This window comes from Prenolepis imparis, unplaced genomic scaffold, assembly GCF_030444845.1.
Source record: "Prenolepis imparis isolate NDT839.2.m4 unplaced genomic scaffold, iyPreImpa1.0 SCAF_1, whole genome shotgun sequence".
In the NCBI taxonomy this organism is placed as follows: domain Eukaryota; kingdom Metazoa; phylum Arthropoda; class Insecta; order Hymenoptera; family Formicidae; genus Prenolepis; species Prenolepis imparis.
This window is the reverse complement of record NW_028141159.1, coordinates 13903468-13920360: the sequence shown is the minus strand read 5'-3', so window position 1 is coordinate 13920360 and position 16893 is coordinate 13903468. Positions and strand designations below refer to the sequence as shown.

Below are 16893 nucleotides of genomic sequence, written 5' to 3'. Positions count from 1 at the left end.
CTTAATTAATATTCAGTATATTAAATATTTCTGTATTCTGTCCATAATTGTGGTCTAATATCATCTCGTCGATGACGCGAGAATAACAAAATAGCGATTTCAATCTATATCTATTATATCTACTGCTATTTCAAATACTTGAACAATACAATTAATACAATTAATTACGATGAGATATACATACTTGGTAATGATACATACTTTTGATACTTCTGATGCGCTTTAGCGCCAAAATGACGGCCATGAAACATTCCGAGAAAACTCAAAAACTTCGGTTGATGATACGCGATACGATAGCGATGTACGTGCGGTGTTTACGTTACGATAACACTTACGAACCCTTTTGACGAAACACTCCCGATAATTCGCGCGCGAAATTCACTTTTTAGACGATAACGATCGCGAAAAGTACAGAGCGAGACGCGGTAAAACTCGCGGTAAAACAAGCATGGTCACGTGACTGTACTCTGCGAGACGCGTGACGTCATCGTCACGTGACATATTTTACGCAACCAACTTCATTTTAAAGTCGTGTTCTAAAATTCACTCCTCGTAGTAGCGATGTCTCGACCAATCAGGACAAAGAAAGATTCATTTCTCTTGTCCTGATTGGTCAATCGAATCATTACTCTACTCTTAAGAAGTAAATTTTAGAACACAACGTAGCAGCAATTTTACGAAAGAACATAACCCCTTGATTAACATAATCTTTTTTAGTTATAATTCGGAGGAAATTATTTTTATTAAATTAAAATTAATTTTTTTGATACGATAAATCTATTTGTATGTATCTGCTGTCTCTCGCATAGATCATTGATATTATTATCTTCAGCAGATTGATGTTTTTTCTGTAAATAAATGTTTATTGTATTGATGTAAATTGTATGTAAACAAAATAAAATAATGAACAAACAAGAGGAACTTATCGTTTGTGTACCAGGTAATTCTCATCTATTTTTAATTATTTAAATTTTGCAAGCACATTAAACTAATTTTTCAATCAATTTCTTACAGGTCAACGATTATGTGTATCTGATAAAGTTAATATAGCCGGACCTGGAACATATGAGCAGCAAGGTTATATTTATTCGAAGCTTGCTGGTATTGTGAAATTAACAACAGACGAAAAAGTTAGTTTCTGTATTAGAAAAGTAAAAGAAATGTTTGTTATTTGAAATAACAGCACAATATATATTTTTTAATGTATGTTGTTGCAGACTCGTACAATTGAAGTACAGGGTATAACGGAGCAGAGTATTGTTCCTGCTCCAGGAGATATTGTGACAGCTATAGTCACTATAGTTAATCAGAGATTTTGTAAATGCAGCATCAAGTGTATAGGTGACATAGTACTGACGAGACCTTATAGAGCGATATTAAGGAAAGAAGATGTTCGAGCAATTGACAAAGATAGACTAGAAATGTATAAATGCTATCGACCTGGAGATATTATTCTCGCAAGAGTTGTATCCTTTTAAGTTATTTTAGAAAATGGAGAGTTTATGGATCAAGATTACAGTTTTGCTTTTTTTTTTTCCTATACTTTTTGACAGTTGCCAATGACAGAAGCACATACTTATCAATTGAATACTGCGGAAAATGAGCTAGGAGTTGTAATAGCACATAGCGAAGAAGGTAAAGATATTTGATATATATTTTCCTTATTTTTTTTTAATAACTTATTTTAATAACTAAATTATTTTATATTTATATTTTATATAACTAAATTATTAAATTTATTTTACACAGGCGTAGCTATGGTACCAATCAGTTGGACACAAATGCAATGTCCAAAGTCTTTATGCAAAGAATTCCGGAAAGTTGCTAAAGTTGTGCCAGAACATGTTGCAGCAGAACATACTGAGCAATGAGGGACTTACAAGTAATACATTATTCTCCTTTTTGCAAAGTACATTTTCGGCCAAACAATTTATGTGTAAGAAATTTATACAAGTAAACATTATTATAAAATCTCTCGCATGATGCTGCTGTATATGTGAGAAAATAATAGATCAATAATTTACAGCAGTAAATAATAAAAGCTCTCAACTTCCATTAAATCTTACTTCTTTTCATTTTTTATTTATATAAATTACATATATATTTATATGTTCCTATTCTCCATCCTTGTACATTTATATTATTTTTTTTTTTCTTGAGTTTATTTATGACTCATAGCTGTGTGGCAGCACTATCAGTCTATAAGCTTTAGGAGTAAATATTTATATGCACACGTGAATACATGCTGTTTATTTATTCTTTAAAAAGATCTCATATTCGTTGTCATTTGATCGAAAAATAACATAAATAAGCGAAAATGGCAGAAACGTCATTTTCAAAGCCGCCAGACACTGAAACATTGAATTATATTCAGGGTGAGCGTTTTTAAGAATTTGTAAGGTTAGGCACTAAATCAAATATAAGTATTATTAATATAAATTCGAATATTTTTTTAGATATTCGACAAATGATGCATGGATTCGGTGATAGCAGTGAACCGTTGTTTGAATCTGCAAAGATCATAGAGGATGTTGTGCTGCAGCAAATGAAAGCAATTGTCAGGAGAGCGTGCGAAATTGCTGACAGACGAGCCGGTCAGCTTCCGAAGAAGAGTAACATTATTAATGCAGAGGACTTTATTTTCTTATTGCGCAAAGACAAGGTCAAGCTTCAGCGTCTTCTAAAATATCTCGGTGGGTTTAAATATGTAGTGGAATTTTCTCACTATGCGCATCATATATACTGTGCATTGTTCTATTTATAGAATATTTTTTTGTTTAGAAATCAAAGAATTAGGAGGCTCAGTTCAAAAAATTTTGACGAACGATACGCCACAAAATGCCATGGACCAGGAACAAGTGGATGATATCAAGAAAAAAGTGCCATTTCAGATTTTTCTAGAACAGATTGACAACACAGGCGAACTTCTTGAAAATTCGTCCACTATGGATTACATCAAACGACATAGATGCATTCGTGCGGATATCGCGACAAGATCCATGGATGAAATGCGTTATATGAAGTATAGCAAGGCTCGTCGTGTGTCCTTTGTGAACAAGAATCGCCATAAGTTCAGTGACTGGATTGGCTTGGATGGTATTATCTGGATTAGTATTAAATCTATTATATTACACATTTTTTATTATGGTATTTAAATTTTCATATTTGGTAATTTTTAGGTGATATTACTTTGTCGAAACAAGCATACACAGTCTTAAGCTATCTCGCATATGAAACGGTTGCTCAAATTATTGATCTCACTTTCATAGTTCGACAGGACCAAAATAAAATGCAAGGCGATGCTATAGATCGACAGCGACTCAATTATGTTAATCCATTTACATACAAGCCATATTATCATGGCAAGGTAAATATTGTATTTGTTGGAAAAAAAATTTAATTAACACAAGATATATTATTTATTCCTTTTTTTACAGAACGTCGTAACAAAACCATTTACTCCTTCAGAAATAAATGAAGCTCTTAGGAGGTATTGGTCTCCGCAGCTAGATATGACAGGCCCTTTTAACAGATGGTCCATGAGAAGATCGAATTTAAAACTCCTTTCATGCTAAATAAAGGTGAGAAAAGTTAGAAGTTCAAATAACTACTTTGAAATAATAATAAAATAATTTATACTATAATTCATTAATCTTATACAAGTTTAATTGCCAAGAATTCTGGAAAATACAAAACATACTCTATTCTAAAATTGACTCGTATTTATTGACATTTTCTTGGTTTTTTGTACATGTGTTTTATTTTTTTAATCATTTTATGAGATTCTTTTAATTTTTTTTCTTTTTTTTATAAAACCGAGTAAAATTGTGTCACACAGTTGATATAATTTCGGAGATTACTTACGAGATCTTTCCTATAATAATTTCTGTACATTTTACACATTTTAATAATCCCTGATTGCTTTTTTCAAAGATAGAATATTATTATTATATTATTATAGTACACACTACTTGTAACTATTTTAAGACGGGATACATTGTACTTTCCATAAAATATCAGGATTTCTTTTTTTCACGTATTACCAATGCTTTGGCGATATTACTTAATATAATGTTTTAAAATCTAAATTCTAATATAATGTTTCGCAGCCATTTACGAGTTTAAAATATGAATAAAATAATATATCTACAAGATCTCTCATTAATATCATTAGTTAACTATTTGTCTTACGAATTTATACAGATACTAATTTTATTCCTATATCATGGTGAGAGTAGCGTCGATACTCGCGCTTTTCCTTCCGCGCCTCCAGTTATACAAGTTCCAGATTGATTGGCAGTTGACCAGTCGCAACATAGGGTACCCTTATGTCCGCCTAGCTCTAAAATCTTTCCTTGTGTACCTGGTGGCATCTGTTATAGTGAAATAAAAATGTCAGAATACATTTTTTATTACACTTAACTATAATTAAGCATATTCGTATATAGAATAACATACCTTATATATATTTCCTCCAGTCTGCGTGCAGAGTAACATATAATTACCACTTTGATCGAAGGTAAATAGCTTTCCATGAACAGGATTCTTGTCAATCTTTATTTTGGTCTCCCACAAGATCTTCCCCGAGTGATTCAAGCTTCTTTGGCATAGTTTACCGTCCTCACTTTGCGCGCATATATTCGTAAAGTCGTTAATTAACTCTATATCGATTATCGGGCTAGAATGGCAGTTGAGATTGTCTATTATCTCGTTTCGCCTCAGATCGTGTATCAATATATTGCCGTTGGACAATCCCGTGATAAGTAGTTGGCCGTTATGATTGAACGTGGAACATAAAGCGGTGACGTTCTGCTCCAGCGGCAACGTTCTCTCGAGCTTCCTCGTCTTTATGTCGTATAGCAGTAGTTTGCCCTCGCTGCCGTCCGACACGGAGCAGACGAACGTCGATTCAGTCGGATTACAGATTAACGTGACTATTCGCGAATTCTCGTGCTGAATATCCCATAGCGTCTTGCAATCCCGAGTGTCGTGCAGTTGGATCAAGCCGTTATTGTCGCCGTGCAAAAAGTAACGTTCATTCTTCGATATCCAGTCTAGCGAAGTAATAGCCTTGTTGGAATTCGCCGTAGCGGAAGTGAACGTAGTAACAGTCCTAATAAAAACATTGATAGTAAGAATCGCATGTCGGCGTTGCATCAAACGGGAAAATTACATAAACGCGTTATTACTTTGGCGAGGGAATCGGCGTCCATACTTTGATGATACCATCGGCATCGCCTGTCGCGACGTATGATCCACTGGCATTACTTTTGCATTGGATTATGGAGGTTTTGTGCTCTGTATATTCCTCCTGTAAACATATTACATATATTATATATACAAGCACAATTATAAAGTTGTTAGTAGCAGAAAGTTCTTGAGATTAGAGCGTGGTTTTTTTACCTGACTTAAAAGAATATAACTAGAATCGATCTTTTCCTTAGTTTTCCTCTCGATAGCAGTATCCATAGAAGAGTCTCTTTTTCTAGAACTATTTAATCTTGAATCACAGCTGATGCTCCTCTTGGCGACTGCCTCGGATTTGCTGATCGAATTTATCCGCCCCTTCGTGTTTGTCCGTTTCGTCGAGCACATTTCAGGTTCCGTAATCTTTTTTACATTTATCGCAAGCTTTCTGCTCAAAATTGGACTGGATCCACCACCTATATTTCTTATGAGATTCCTTAGAGTCTTAGGATTTTCCAGTAACGGCGATTCTCTATTAAATATCAATGATCATTAAATTATATGAACTTCTTAACGAACAGTTTTTACAACAAATGTGAACATACTGAGCAATGATGTAAAAATCATCCATTATAGGGAGATGTTGGGGTGCTGAGCCTGGATTCACATCAGATATGTTTTCTATCTTAACAGATTCGCTCAATCGTTGCCTCAATATTTCATTCTCCTCTTGCAATCGTTTTAATTTATTTGTATCTTCGTCTATCGTGAGTAATGTCGGCTGTGGCATACACTAAGATAACAGTAAATATTAAATTTCTTAATATCATTTTATACTATATGATTCAAACGTGTTTTATCTATTTTTGTTTTATATATATATATATATATATAACAGGAAAATGATAAATTATAATCAAATACTCGTGTGATATAAATTCAATTGAAATAACTTATTATATTATGTATAAATTATTTGATCTATTATTTAATTGAATAATTAAGTTTAGCTTTAGAGATGTGTATACAGTGCAATAAAATATCTTTCTACCTACTTGAAAAATTGTTGCTAGGAAATTATGTAAAGATACCAACATAGTATCGTGCCATTGCTTACTAAAATGAACGGAGTAAGTTGGATTGTCTTCGGGATTTTTGATAAAAGGGAGTGCTGTAATATTACAAAGCGTACAAATTATAATTTTCAAAAACTTGCAATGTTATAAATTCATAAAATGAATAAGAGATGAATGATATATACCAAACCACTCCTTCCATTCCGAGTGACCCTGTAGCTCTGGTGCCATTTTGGTAAAAAATTCCTGTATCCTATCTTGCTTGCCATTCAAAGCCGCATTCACCAAGTACATTTTTAATACAGCATTCTCCAATTTTCTGATTGCAGGTGTAAAATGACTTTCTAGTCGGCAAAACATTCTAGTATCCAAGTGTCCCCACAGTTCCCTCAACGATGCCAGATCATAATTGTATACATATTGCATTAATTGATCAACTATTTTATCTACCTGTTTAATTAAACATAGAATATTTTTAAGACATTTTTTTGGTATCGACAACTTTCATATATTACAATTTAGAATATTTTTGTTTATAACATACGTATAAAAACAAACATAAGAAGCATATTGAAAGCAAATATTAATAGAAATAGTGACACAAGGAGAAACGTATTGCGGGATTATTTTAAGTTTTGATTCGTTTAACAAATAATTCTTATTTTGTTCAATGTTTTCTATCATTATTTTGCTAAAATTCTCACCCTAAAGCCCTTTTCTTTTTCTGTCTTCAAATCATTATCAAAGGCTTTCAGAGTTTGACTAAAGCCCCTGAAGAGCAAGTACTCCTTGACTAATTCGTCTACATACTGTATGTGAGACATTTTCCCTCCAGTCTCTTTGAAACGTTAATCGTTCACACAGTTGACAGCTGTATGTTGTCATCCTTTGGCCATCTTTGTCCTCACTGAAAACGCAACAGCACACAGCACAACATGATTCCATATGGATGCAGGATTGCCAACAAAAGGCGTTGCGATAAAAAACATATGCGAGCTCGTATCGATCAACTTCTCGCTCGAGCATTCGATTCTCGACAAAAAGCAAAATAAATATTGTAAATTCTAATTTCCAAAAAAAATTTGCAAAAAGAAATCTATACATTTTTCTATATATTATTAAAAATCTTTTATATTATCTATTTTTTGAAAATACAAATTATTATTTTTTAAAAGAAAAATAGTATAAAGAATAGAAGAAAAATATTATAAAGCCATATAAAATTAAATATTATCAAAATTTCTATGTAATATAAACATGTAACAAATTGAATATATATCATCTTATTATATTCTGTCGTAAACATTTATTTGTAGATAAATTATTTGATAATAATAATTGCATAATATTATTGAGTAGTAATAATCTTATTACAGTAATAAATTTATACACTTAATTCTTATAATTTTTATCTGAATTTTCAACGAATAGTAATATCGTTAAAACATCATATAGTCACAAAACCCTGTCACTTTTTACATAGAATTAAGTTAAAAATTTTATTCCTGCCAAACAGGGCCACTGATTATGGATTAAACTTTATCACATGCAGGAATTCTTGTATATCGTAAAAGTTCAACAACTAATTTATTTTTATTTTTGAAAAGGCACGAGTGTTTTGTCTTTATCGCGGAAATTGAAATTCTCAGAATTTAATCTCTTTATTATTACAATGATGTCATCATATAATTATGCAGTTATAGGAAACATAGAAAAAAATATAAAAGAATGAGAGAGAAGATGATAAATTATTCTATAAAATTTTGAATCTCTAATTTTCAGAATCGAGGATTACTTTAAAAATCTCTAAATTTTTCTACATTTTTTCCAGATATTGAATTTAATTCTCGATTAAAAATTTTTTTTAATATCTTCATTTTATGAAATAAGTTTTTATTCATATTTTTTAATATAACACTTTAATTTATTTCTTGTATATATATATATATATATATATATATATATATATATATATATATATATATATATATAAAAGATCCTATTAATTCTGCGGAAGAATTAACTGCCGCGTAAATTGTGTAAGTTAAATGTGCTTTTTATACAAAGAGAAATTTACCAAAGATTAACTTTCTTTCACAACGGCAGAGATAATCTTAGAATAATTCGCAGAAAGAGGAATTTAGGCCATTCAAATTAATCACCTCTCGAATTTTACATTTCGTATATAAGAATCAACTTAGGAAGGATATCATATTATGACAAATAATAGAATATATAAAATACTTGAAATTTCTTACATTTATTGTCAATAGACACTAGACTACGAAAAATAAGTCGCGAGATATATTCTGACCCGCGAATATATTTGGCAAGAGCGCGGCTGCAAAGTGGCGATATTTCTTTTGTTCGATGTATGTATTTTATGAAAAATAGTTTCTCGCAATTTATCGTATCAATAATGACTAGTACTGGAGATATCGCGCAATTATAACAAACATTTTATTTATCATAATTGAGAAATTGTTCTATTTGCCAATGGTATTGTGAAATATGTAATACTATAATGATAATAAAAAAACGATGACGAACTTTTTATCTTATTTTATATACATATATTTCTATTTGTACAATTTTTATTAAATTTTTTATTATAATTAAATTTTATAAAGCAGATTTATTTCTTTATTTTTAAATTCGCACCCAAATTGCAAAACGCGAACAGTAAGTGATATTCCATCATACCATTGGCATGATTTCCTGTAATTAAAACTTCTTTCCAAGATTATCATAAATTCAATATACGAGATTCGCCTGACGAGACATCATTTAAATACATTTGTGCGTATCGTTTCGGACAAATTTGTTTCGATACGTTCATTGGATTATGCACAATCATTTTACACGCGAATTTCTATCGAAGCTTATCGTCTAGAGTTTATTTCTTCAGGCAATTCGTTGATCGCATTGATAGAGGGCACGACTAGATCTCCAGTTTCATAAAATCGTATTTGTATGCATCTCAGAAATATATACATTCGAGAGAGTCACGTTTATTCGACGCGATTTCAACAATAGATGGACATATAATGTGTATAGTGCTTTAAAAATTCCTTTACTGATACAGTCAAAATGTGTGGGACCATTATTATATCGCCAAAAAGATTTGAAAATTTTTAGAGTGGAACTTCAAAAGTATTGAGTCCCATAGCAATTTAGCTTATTGAAAATAAGTAAAACTATTTATTAGATTTAATTAAAACACTCATTCGCAAATTCAATCTTGATAAACGTCAAACATTCCAGGGTCAATTATCTTAATCAAACTTCATAGATATCAGACGTAAAGACGGCCCCTCGAATGACGATGATTGTTTTTCTCGAGTCGCGAAGCTTTTGCGTGCGTGCTGAAATGGTTACGTGTATCCCATTGTGTGTTTGCGTTGCATAAGCCAGCGAACAATTATTCTTTTAAGGCTGGAAAAACGCACGCATATTTCGAGAAATTAGCGAACGAGTGAGCAAGTGAGTGAGCACTCGATCTGGACGTGTAGGAGTTTCTCTGAGAAAGAAATGCATCTACAGATCGACGTCCTCTTGCTTTGCTTTGGGCGCGATCTTCTCGCCGCTCTCGGATTCTTTCATGCTCACGTGGACATCCGCGATTTCGACCGGCGGCGGCGGTGCTGGTTTCACCGAGTTGTCGTCCTCGGCGAACTCGAAGCCGATCGTGGCACCGATTTTTTGGCTCGCATGCTTGAACGAGTCTCCCAGCATCACCTGACAACGATACAATCGGGTTAATTCGATCGGATTAATTTAAATTAGATCAGATTAATTAATCGGAGTACTATTTTCTTGATTTTTAATTGCACCAGTTTCGACCTTAATCGTTAAATCAAACGAAGTACTAAATATAAGGAATATTATATTAACTACAATTTTACTATTGAACTTATTATCGCTAATTAAAAATATATATTTTTCGCGATATAGCTCTCAAATATTAACTATATATCAAAATTTGCCATCATGACAACTGTTTTATTTAGAAACAAGGATCAGAAAAGAGAATAGAATTTATGCAATCAGTTAATAATACTAATAAAAAAAATAATTTTAAAATTTTCTATAAATTTTATATATAGTATATATTTTTTTATAAATAGAATTGTAAATATAAGTAAAAAATATATAAAAACTCTTTTGCTCACCTGCACGACATTGATGCACATAGACGTGAGTGCCAGGCCAAACACCAGGTATACTATCGAACACATCATGTATATGGGGTGCTAAATCAATCAATCTCAATGTTAAATTCTGCGAATCACGAATTTCAAAAGATGGATTTATAAATTTATTAATACAAAACGATTTGCGAAAGAAAATAAGCATATGAAAAACAATGAATGGACGATGATATACATTTTCCTTCGAGAAAGTTTTTGCACGTTGAAAAGCTTACCATCTGATCGCCACCGTGAAAGAAAAAAACAGATACTAGAGTAATCATATGCTGTGTATAAGATGAAAATCGTCATAGACTCGTAAATTCAAAAGGGCGCTAAGGACAAATTAAATAAAATTCAGGGATTTGCTCGAGGACTTCGTGCTGTCCTCATGCAAAGCAAACTGTAGCGATCGGAGCAAGTGATAAATCATTTTATTCATGTACTACTTATGAAATATTAATTAAATGATATACCCTACTCTCAAGCAATTCTGTTAATTCTAACAATTTCTGTTAATTATTATCAATACCTTCATTTCGTATGATTTATCTCTCTCGAGTTATACCAATCATAAACATCTACAAATCGTAATAAAGAAAAAATCTAAATATAAAAATTTATCTACAAATTTACAAAGAGAGATTTTGATGTTAGAGAATATAAAACTATATTTGTGTGGTTTGACCGACATTCGGGAGATAATCACCTTTGGTACGTAATCGCCGAAGCCGATAGTGCTCATGGAGATGAAGACAAAGTAGAAACTCTCGAAGAAGCCCCATTCCTCCCACATATAGTACAGAATGGCTCCTATGAAGATGTAGGCCAGGAGGATGACGATCGCGACCGAGATCGGCAGATTGAATTCGTCATCGATGGCAAACGTCGACAAAGCTGGTGTACCCGGCGTGTCCGACGCGTTGGCGTCCAGATTGAGGACCGTCTGCTGTTGTTGTTGCATCTCCTGCTGCCTCTGTATCTCCTCGATCTCTTCCGGATTCATCTGCGACGGTCGTCGAAACTTCGCGAGATCGTACACAAGTTGCACACCCTTCATGACTTCCTGCGATTTCCCGGAAATAATGGATAAAATTAATCAATAATCAGCTCTGGATTTATCGATTAATCGAGAAATTAAAAAATAATATAATATATAAAATATATAAAATAATATATATAATAAAAAAATTAAATGTCAAGGATATTATAAAATATTGTGAAATATTTCGGAAATTTTCAAAAAGTTTGAAGTTTAATATTGTAAAAGATATTCTGGATAATTAACTTAATTTCTCTTTGGACTAATAATGTTTCTTGAGACACTTAATTAAATAATGTCTCACCTGAACGGGCCCAGTGCGACGAACCTTGCGACAGCTACCAGTGTAGTATAATCTTCTTACGAATGCCCACAGGAACTTCATGCCGCGCGTAAATAACTTACCGAAGTCGGCCAGGATAATTAAAAACATCGGGATACCGAAAATAGCGTATATGATCGTAATAGCTCTTCCTGCATTTGTACTTGGCGAAATATGTCCGTATCCTGAAATTATAAAATTATCTAGATCAATATATTATAATATCACTATATTACAACAATATAAATATATATTACAGTATAATAACATACATTAATATTAACATTTATATGTTATATTTCCTTACATCACATTCTGAAAAAAATCCTAATTCAATATAATAGATATTATATAAAAACTTTATATTTACATAATATATTTATTTATCACGCGAGATTATATTTATTTAATATTATAAAATGCGATGAAATGTTACATTTTAAATTTTAGACGCATATATGGAATTAAATCTTTCATAGTTTATTTTGTTTGCGTTAGTCTCTTGTTAAATCGAAAACAGCTCGTTTACGCACGAGTAATCTAAGTTTAGATTATTCAACGACGTAGCAAGTCGACGGTTGTTTTCTCGTAGATTTGATGACTCGCATGATAGAAGAAGAAACAATCAATCTGGCTGAATGCAATTGAACAATATCATTGATACGATCGTGCCGTTCAGATGTATTCAGCTGTGAGTTTACTATTTTATCGGAGAAAAACTCTAAAACTGTAAATATTGCATAATACAAGTCAATGATGTCGTGCCTTTTCCTCTGGTCCAAATTTATCGCGTTCACCTGGTGATTTAAACGAGTATCGAGAACACAAGCATCATTTGAACGAATCAAAATTTAAAACATAACATTGAAGAAAATGTGAGTTAATTAATTAATTTTAAGAAACTTATTCACAAATTTTCGCTTTACGGTATATTATATTTATGTTAGATCTATTGCGCGCCTTTATTGTCACAACAAAGTTATATTTCTTCAAAGTTATACTAACATAATACTCACTCGGGAATAGCAGATATTAAATAACTATATAACTAAGATATATATTTTTCACTAGTTATAACAGCTATCTAATAGCGGAATTTATTTTAATGAATTAAAAAATTGTTGTATCTATGTATCTAAAATATGACTTCATAAAAAAATAACTTGGATAAATTAATATAGCTATATCTCAGAGAAAAAGAGTTTAATTTTAATTTTAATTTTAAATAATAATAATTTACAATTAGTAATTAAATTATTAGCTCTTGAAAGAGTTTCAATATTCTTAACATTTTTATACTGTACATATATTATAAATACTTTGTAACAAAATATTTTAAAAAAAAGTATTAACAAAAGAATATTAAAATCTGTTTCAATTCGAGGAAACTTATTCTGATTAAATTCTCTTTCGCGAATATACATATTCTTTTCATTCTTGCATTACTTCAATACTCTCAAGTCTGATAAAAAAAAGGTAAAAAATGATGAAGAATATATTAAAAGATGATCCTAGAAAATCAACCTCTTCAGTTCAGGGAGAGATTATTCCTGGGGTTCCAACTCCTTTCCCTCCCTCAAAATATTTTCTCACCGATGGTGGTGATGACAGTGAGACAATACACGACCGCGTTCAAGAAACTCCAGCTCTTTTGACCGCTGTAACTATGCAGGCCGGCTTCATGAGCGGTGTGAAGCTGCTCTTCGAACTCCATCAGCTTCTTGCGCGCCATGCTCTTCCAGTCATCCTCTCTCAAGTTGTGGCTGTAATTCCAGAGACTATCCAGGAAGTCCCTCTTCACGCGTTTCACGCCGCATTTGTAGAACGTCTCGAAGGCGCCTTCCACGAACCGGAAGATGAAGCCGCCGAGGCCGCAATAGATCATCACGAGCAGCAATCCGACTATGCAGCGATTACGTAGCTGTCTGATGATCATCGTCTCTCGTGGATTTTGTGCGACAAAGATTTTGAATTCGCCGACAATGTCTTTGAGCGCTCTGAAGAAGTCCAACAGAGTAACCTTTTCCGGAGCTTCCTGCTTCTCCACTTTGATCTCTTCAACTTTCGGAGTCGGCTTCGGTTCGTCCTCAATCTTCTTCGCGATATCATTATCAGCCTCTTGTTTTCTATGCCAGAATAACATCCAGGAGAACCACGATTTCTTCTTATCGGAAGACTTAGTTGCATCGGAAGACTCCGTTATGTCTTGAACGATCTCTTCGTGTTCACTTTCGGTGTGCGCCAGACTGAACTTCCGTTTCCTCAAAAAACTAGTTTCAATCGCATCCTGGAAGGCATCTGTGGACTCCGGATCTAGAATACTGCGTTCCCTCAACATGTATTCCCTCTGAGCCCTCGCAAAGTCCTCGATCAGACTTTCATTGTTCAGCGGGATAATCTGCTTCTTCAGTTCAATCGAAGATCTCTTAATTATTCGTCCTTCAGATCTCTGTGAGAAGTTCTCGCTCTTCTTGATGTTCTTCGAATCCTCGTCCGTGTCCTCGGTCTGACTGTAAGGTTTCGAACGTGGCTTCTCGACGTTATCCTTCGTCCGAGGCTCGTCCTCCAGTTTTTGTCGACTCGATGATCTCTTCTCTCGATTCTGTCTCTCGGCATCTTTTTTTTGGGTTTCCGGATCGCTGACACGACTCTTTCCACTCGTCTTCCTTGTCCTAGGCCTTGTTGCTTCCGGCGACTTTGTCCTCTTTTGACTCGACTCGCTTTTTTCATCCTCATCGCTAGAATCCGTTGATCGACTGTACCTGTCTACGCGTTCTTTCGACTTTCTTTTAAATCGTCTTTCGACTTTGCGGACTTCGGCAGATCTAACGATCTCATCATTCGTTTCTTTCGGTGTCTCCGACGTCTCTTGCGCGATCAGATTTTCCTTGACAATTTCGGCTTTGATGCCCTCTCTCTTAATGATACTCTCGTCGTCAATCTTGTTCGTTACTTCAGTGGTCTGCTTTACTAACTGCGTGTTGTTGTCATCAGCTGCTGCGGCGTCAGTCTTTCCAGAATTATTCCCAGCCACTGTTGACTTGGCGACTACTTCGGCGCGTATAGCGATCATGTCATCTACATTCGCAGACTTCCTCGCATCAATTCTGTCCTTTCTCCGAACAGGACGCTGCTCTTGGTGAACATCCTTCTTCTTATCTCGATTCTCTGATTCCTTCGCAGATTCCTCCTGTCGCTGCTGCGCTAGTTTGTTTTCCTTTTGCTGCTGATCCATCTTTTCAGCCTCCTCGGCCATCCTTTCCATTCTGGCGCGTCTGTCCTCGTCTTCATCGTCCGAAGTATCCCTGCGAGATGCGCCTCTCGACGAAGGATCGGGCGTCTTCTCGCGTTTCCTGGCGGCCGCTTTACGACGTCTGTGTACCGTGTAACTATCCTCCATCGCGAATCTTCGTCGTTGTCGTTATCGTGAAACTTTCGCGAAGAAAACCGTACTCTACACACTCGCGAGACCGGCCCCGAACGAGACCGAGACAGAAATAAAACGGAGGCTGCTCCCACCACCGTCGGCACCGCGACACTCGCGACGTTTGCCGCTACCAGCTACCGCTACGGCGACGGAACCGGATGACCGGCTTTGTACCGCAGCGGATATCGAGCGACGGCGCCGCGCGCAACGCAAAACCTCGTCGCTTTGGCGTCGCGACGCCGCGCCTGCATCCACTGCAACCCGTTTGACGTTTGCGCTGCGCCACCGCATCGGAGTCGGAAGACGATGGTGTGGGTGGTCTGACCTTGTGACCCCTGTGACCAGGAGTTTTGCGAGGCGATCAGCTGGGAATACGTCGATTATACAAATGTCACGAGAAACAGATTTTTCGAAAATGAAAGAATGTGTCAATCCAACATCACATTTTACCATATAAAAAATTTAATTGTTAAAAAAAGAAGTAAAAATCAACCCAAGAATTATATAAATTGATTAAAATAAATAGCAATAATACAAAAATATAGCTGTATAATATTAAGCTTATAGTATAATATACAGCTTTAGTGTGAGATGCGATTAATTATATGGAAAATTGTAGACTGTATACACATACGTTTTGTAGTTGTGTAATAGGATTATTATGATTTCAATAATAATTGAGTTCAAATGCATGAAGTAATTAAGAATTAAATCTAGAATTATAATAATCTAGAAAATGATTATTATCATAATGGTGATTTAATTCAAATGAATGAAGAAATGAATGATCAAGACGAAAACGGCTAAAAGAGGATTACAATAATTTCTAATTAAACTCAGTAGTTCAAAGAGGAAATAAACTTCTGATATTTATTATATTGATGGATAAAAAAAAATGTCTCGAAGATATATCTTTCTATAAAATATATATCCGCGATAAAATGTTAAGATGATTAATCAAGTTCGATTCTCGCGCGAAAAGCCTGATAGATATTGAAAGAGAGCTTATAAAATTTGAAATTGTGTTTATATATGCCTGAAATAAAATGCCTAGAAATAAAATGAAAAAATTCAGCGATTATTATACGATATGCATAAAGAATATTTGTGAAATTATAACGAACGAAATTCTTTCAAAGAAGATAAATCGAATAATTTACATTCAAACAGAATTTTTAAATTAAATATCAACAGACATTTATGCGAATATATTCTGTCATCTCGTTAACGATTCGGGGTCAACCACAATTTATAAACTGAAAATATAATTCGCAGAAACATATTTTTTTCTTTGCTACACTCGACTAAAACAATCACGTGTATTTTCAATAAGTGCCTTTGTCTTTGAAGCTATGTTACCCATTTATAATCCTCGTTTTAATTAACACGAAACTGTAAATAACGGATACGAATATATTTCGCGAATACGTGCGCTCGCATACATCTTAATCAATCTTAAGATATATTTGCATACATTCGGAGATTGATATTTTAACTCATTATCTTGCAGAAATGCACGAAACTAAATTAATTATTGTCTATTCTTACTAATTAATTTTTATTTGTCATGAAAAAAAAAATATCGTAGATAACGTGGTATGTCAATCTATACACATAAAGTAACATCTATAAAATAATTTGGCATTATC

The 16893-nt window shown here is 33.8% G+C and overlaps 3 protein-coding genes across 4 annotated transcripts; 1 reads left to right on the top strand and 2 right to left on the bottom strand.

The window, feature by feature from the left end:
- The first annotated feature begins 599 nt into the window (after positions 1-599).
- On the top strand, positions 600-6731 carry Spt3 (Transcription initiation protein Spt3). The gene is made up of 9 exons (XM_083052480.1): positions 600-940; positions 1015-1130; positions 1218-1466; positions 1554-1635; positions 2457-2693; positions 2782-3096; positions 3180-3367; positions 3438-3581; positions 6593-6731. The coding sequence occupies exons 1-8, from the start codon at positions 904-906 to the stop codon at positions 3573-3575; spliced, it is 1362 nt and encodes a 453-aa protein (XP_082908606.1). The 5' UTR covers positions 600-903; the 3' UTR covers positions 3576-3581; positions 6593-6731.
- LOC145943651 (WD repeat-containing protein 91) lies at positions 3728-7099 on the bottom strand. The gene is made up of 8 exons (XM_083051384.1): positions 6968-7099; positions 6449-6713; positions 6243-6358; positions 5793-5980; positions 5404-5719; positions 5190-5311; positions 4459-5113; positions 3728-4373 (listed from the first exon to the last, which is right to left on the bottom strand). The coding sequence occupies exons 1-8, from the start codon at positions 7085-7087 to the stop codon at positions 4224-4226; spliced, it is 1932 nt and encodes a 643-aa protein (XP_082907510.1). The 5' UTR covers positions 7088-7099; the 3' UTR covers positions 3728-4223.
- A 1156-nt stretch (positions 7100-8255) lies between these two features.
- LOC145942606 (uncharacterized) lies at positions 8256-15441 on the bottom strand. Of its 2 annotated transcripts, XM_083049617.1 has the most exons (5): positions 13411-15371; positions 11800-12002; positions 11163-11519; positions 10436-10516; positions 8256-10001 (listed from the first exon to the last, which is right to left on the bottom strand). In XM_083049617.1, the coding sequence occupies exons 1-5, from the start codon at positions 15215-15217 to the stop codon at positions 9801-9803; spliced, it is 2649 nt and encodes an 882-aa protein (XP_082905743.1). In that variant the 5' UTR covers positions 15218-15371; the 3' UTR covers positions 8256-9800. The 2 variants fall into 2 exon arrangements, with proteins under 2 accessions (XP_082905743.1, XP_082905663.1); XM_083049537.1 differs by lacking the exon at positions 8256-10001 and having other exon boundaries at positions 10442-10692; positions 13411-15441.
- Positions 15442-16893: the final 1452 nt, after the last annotated feature.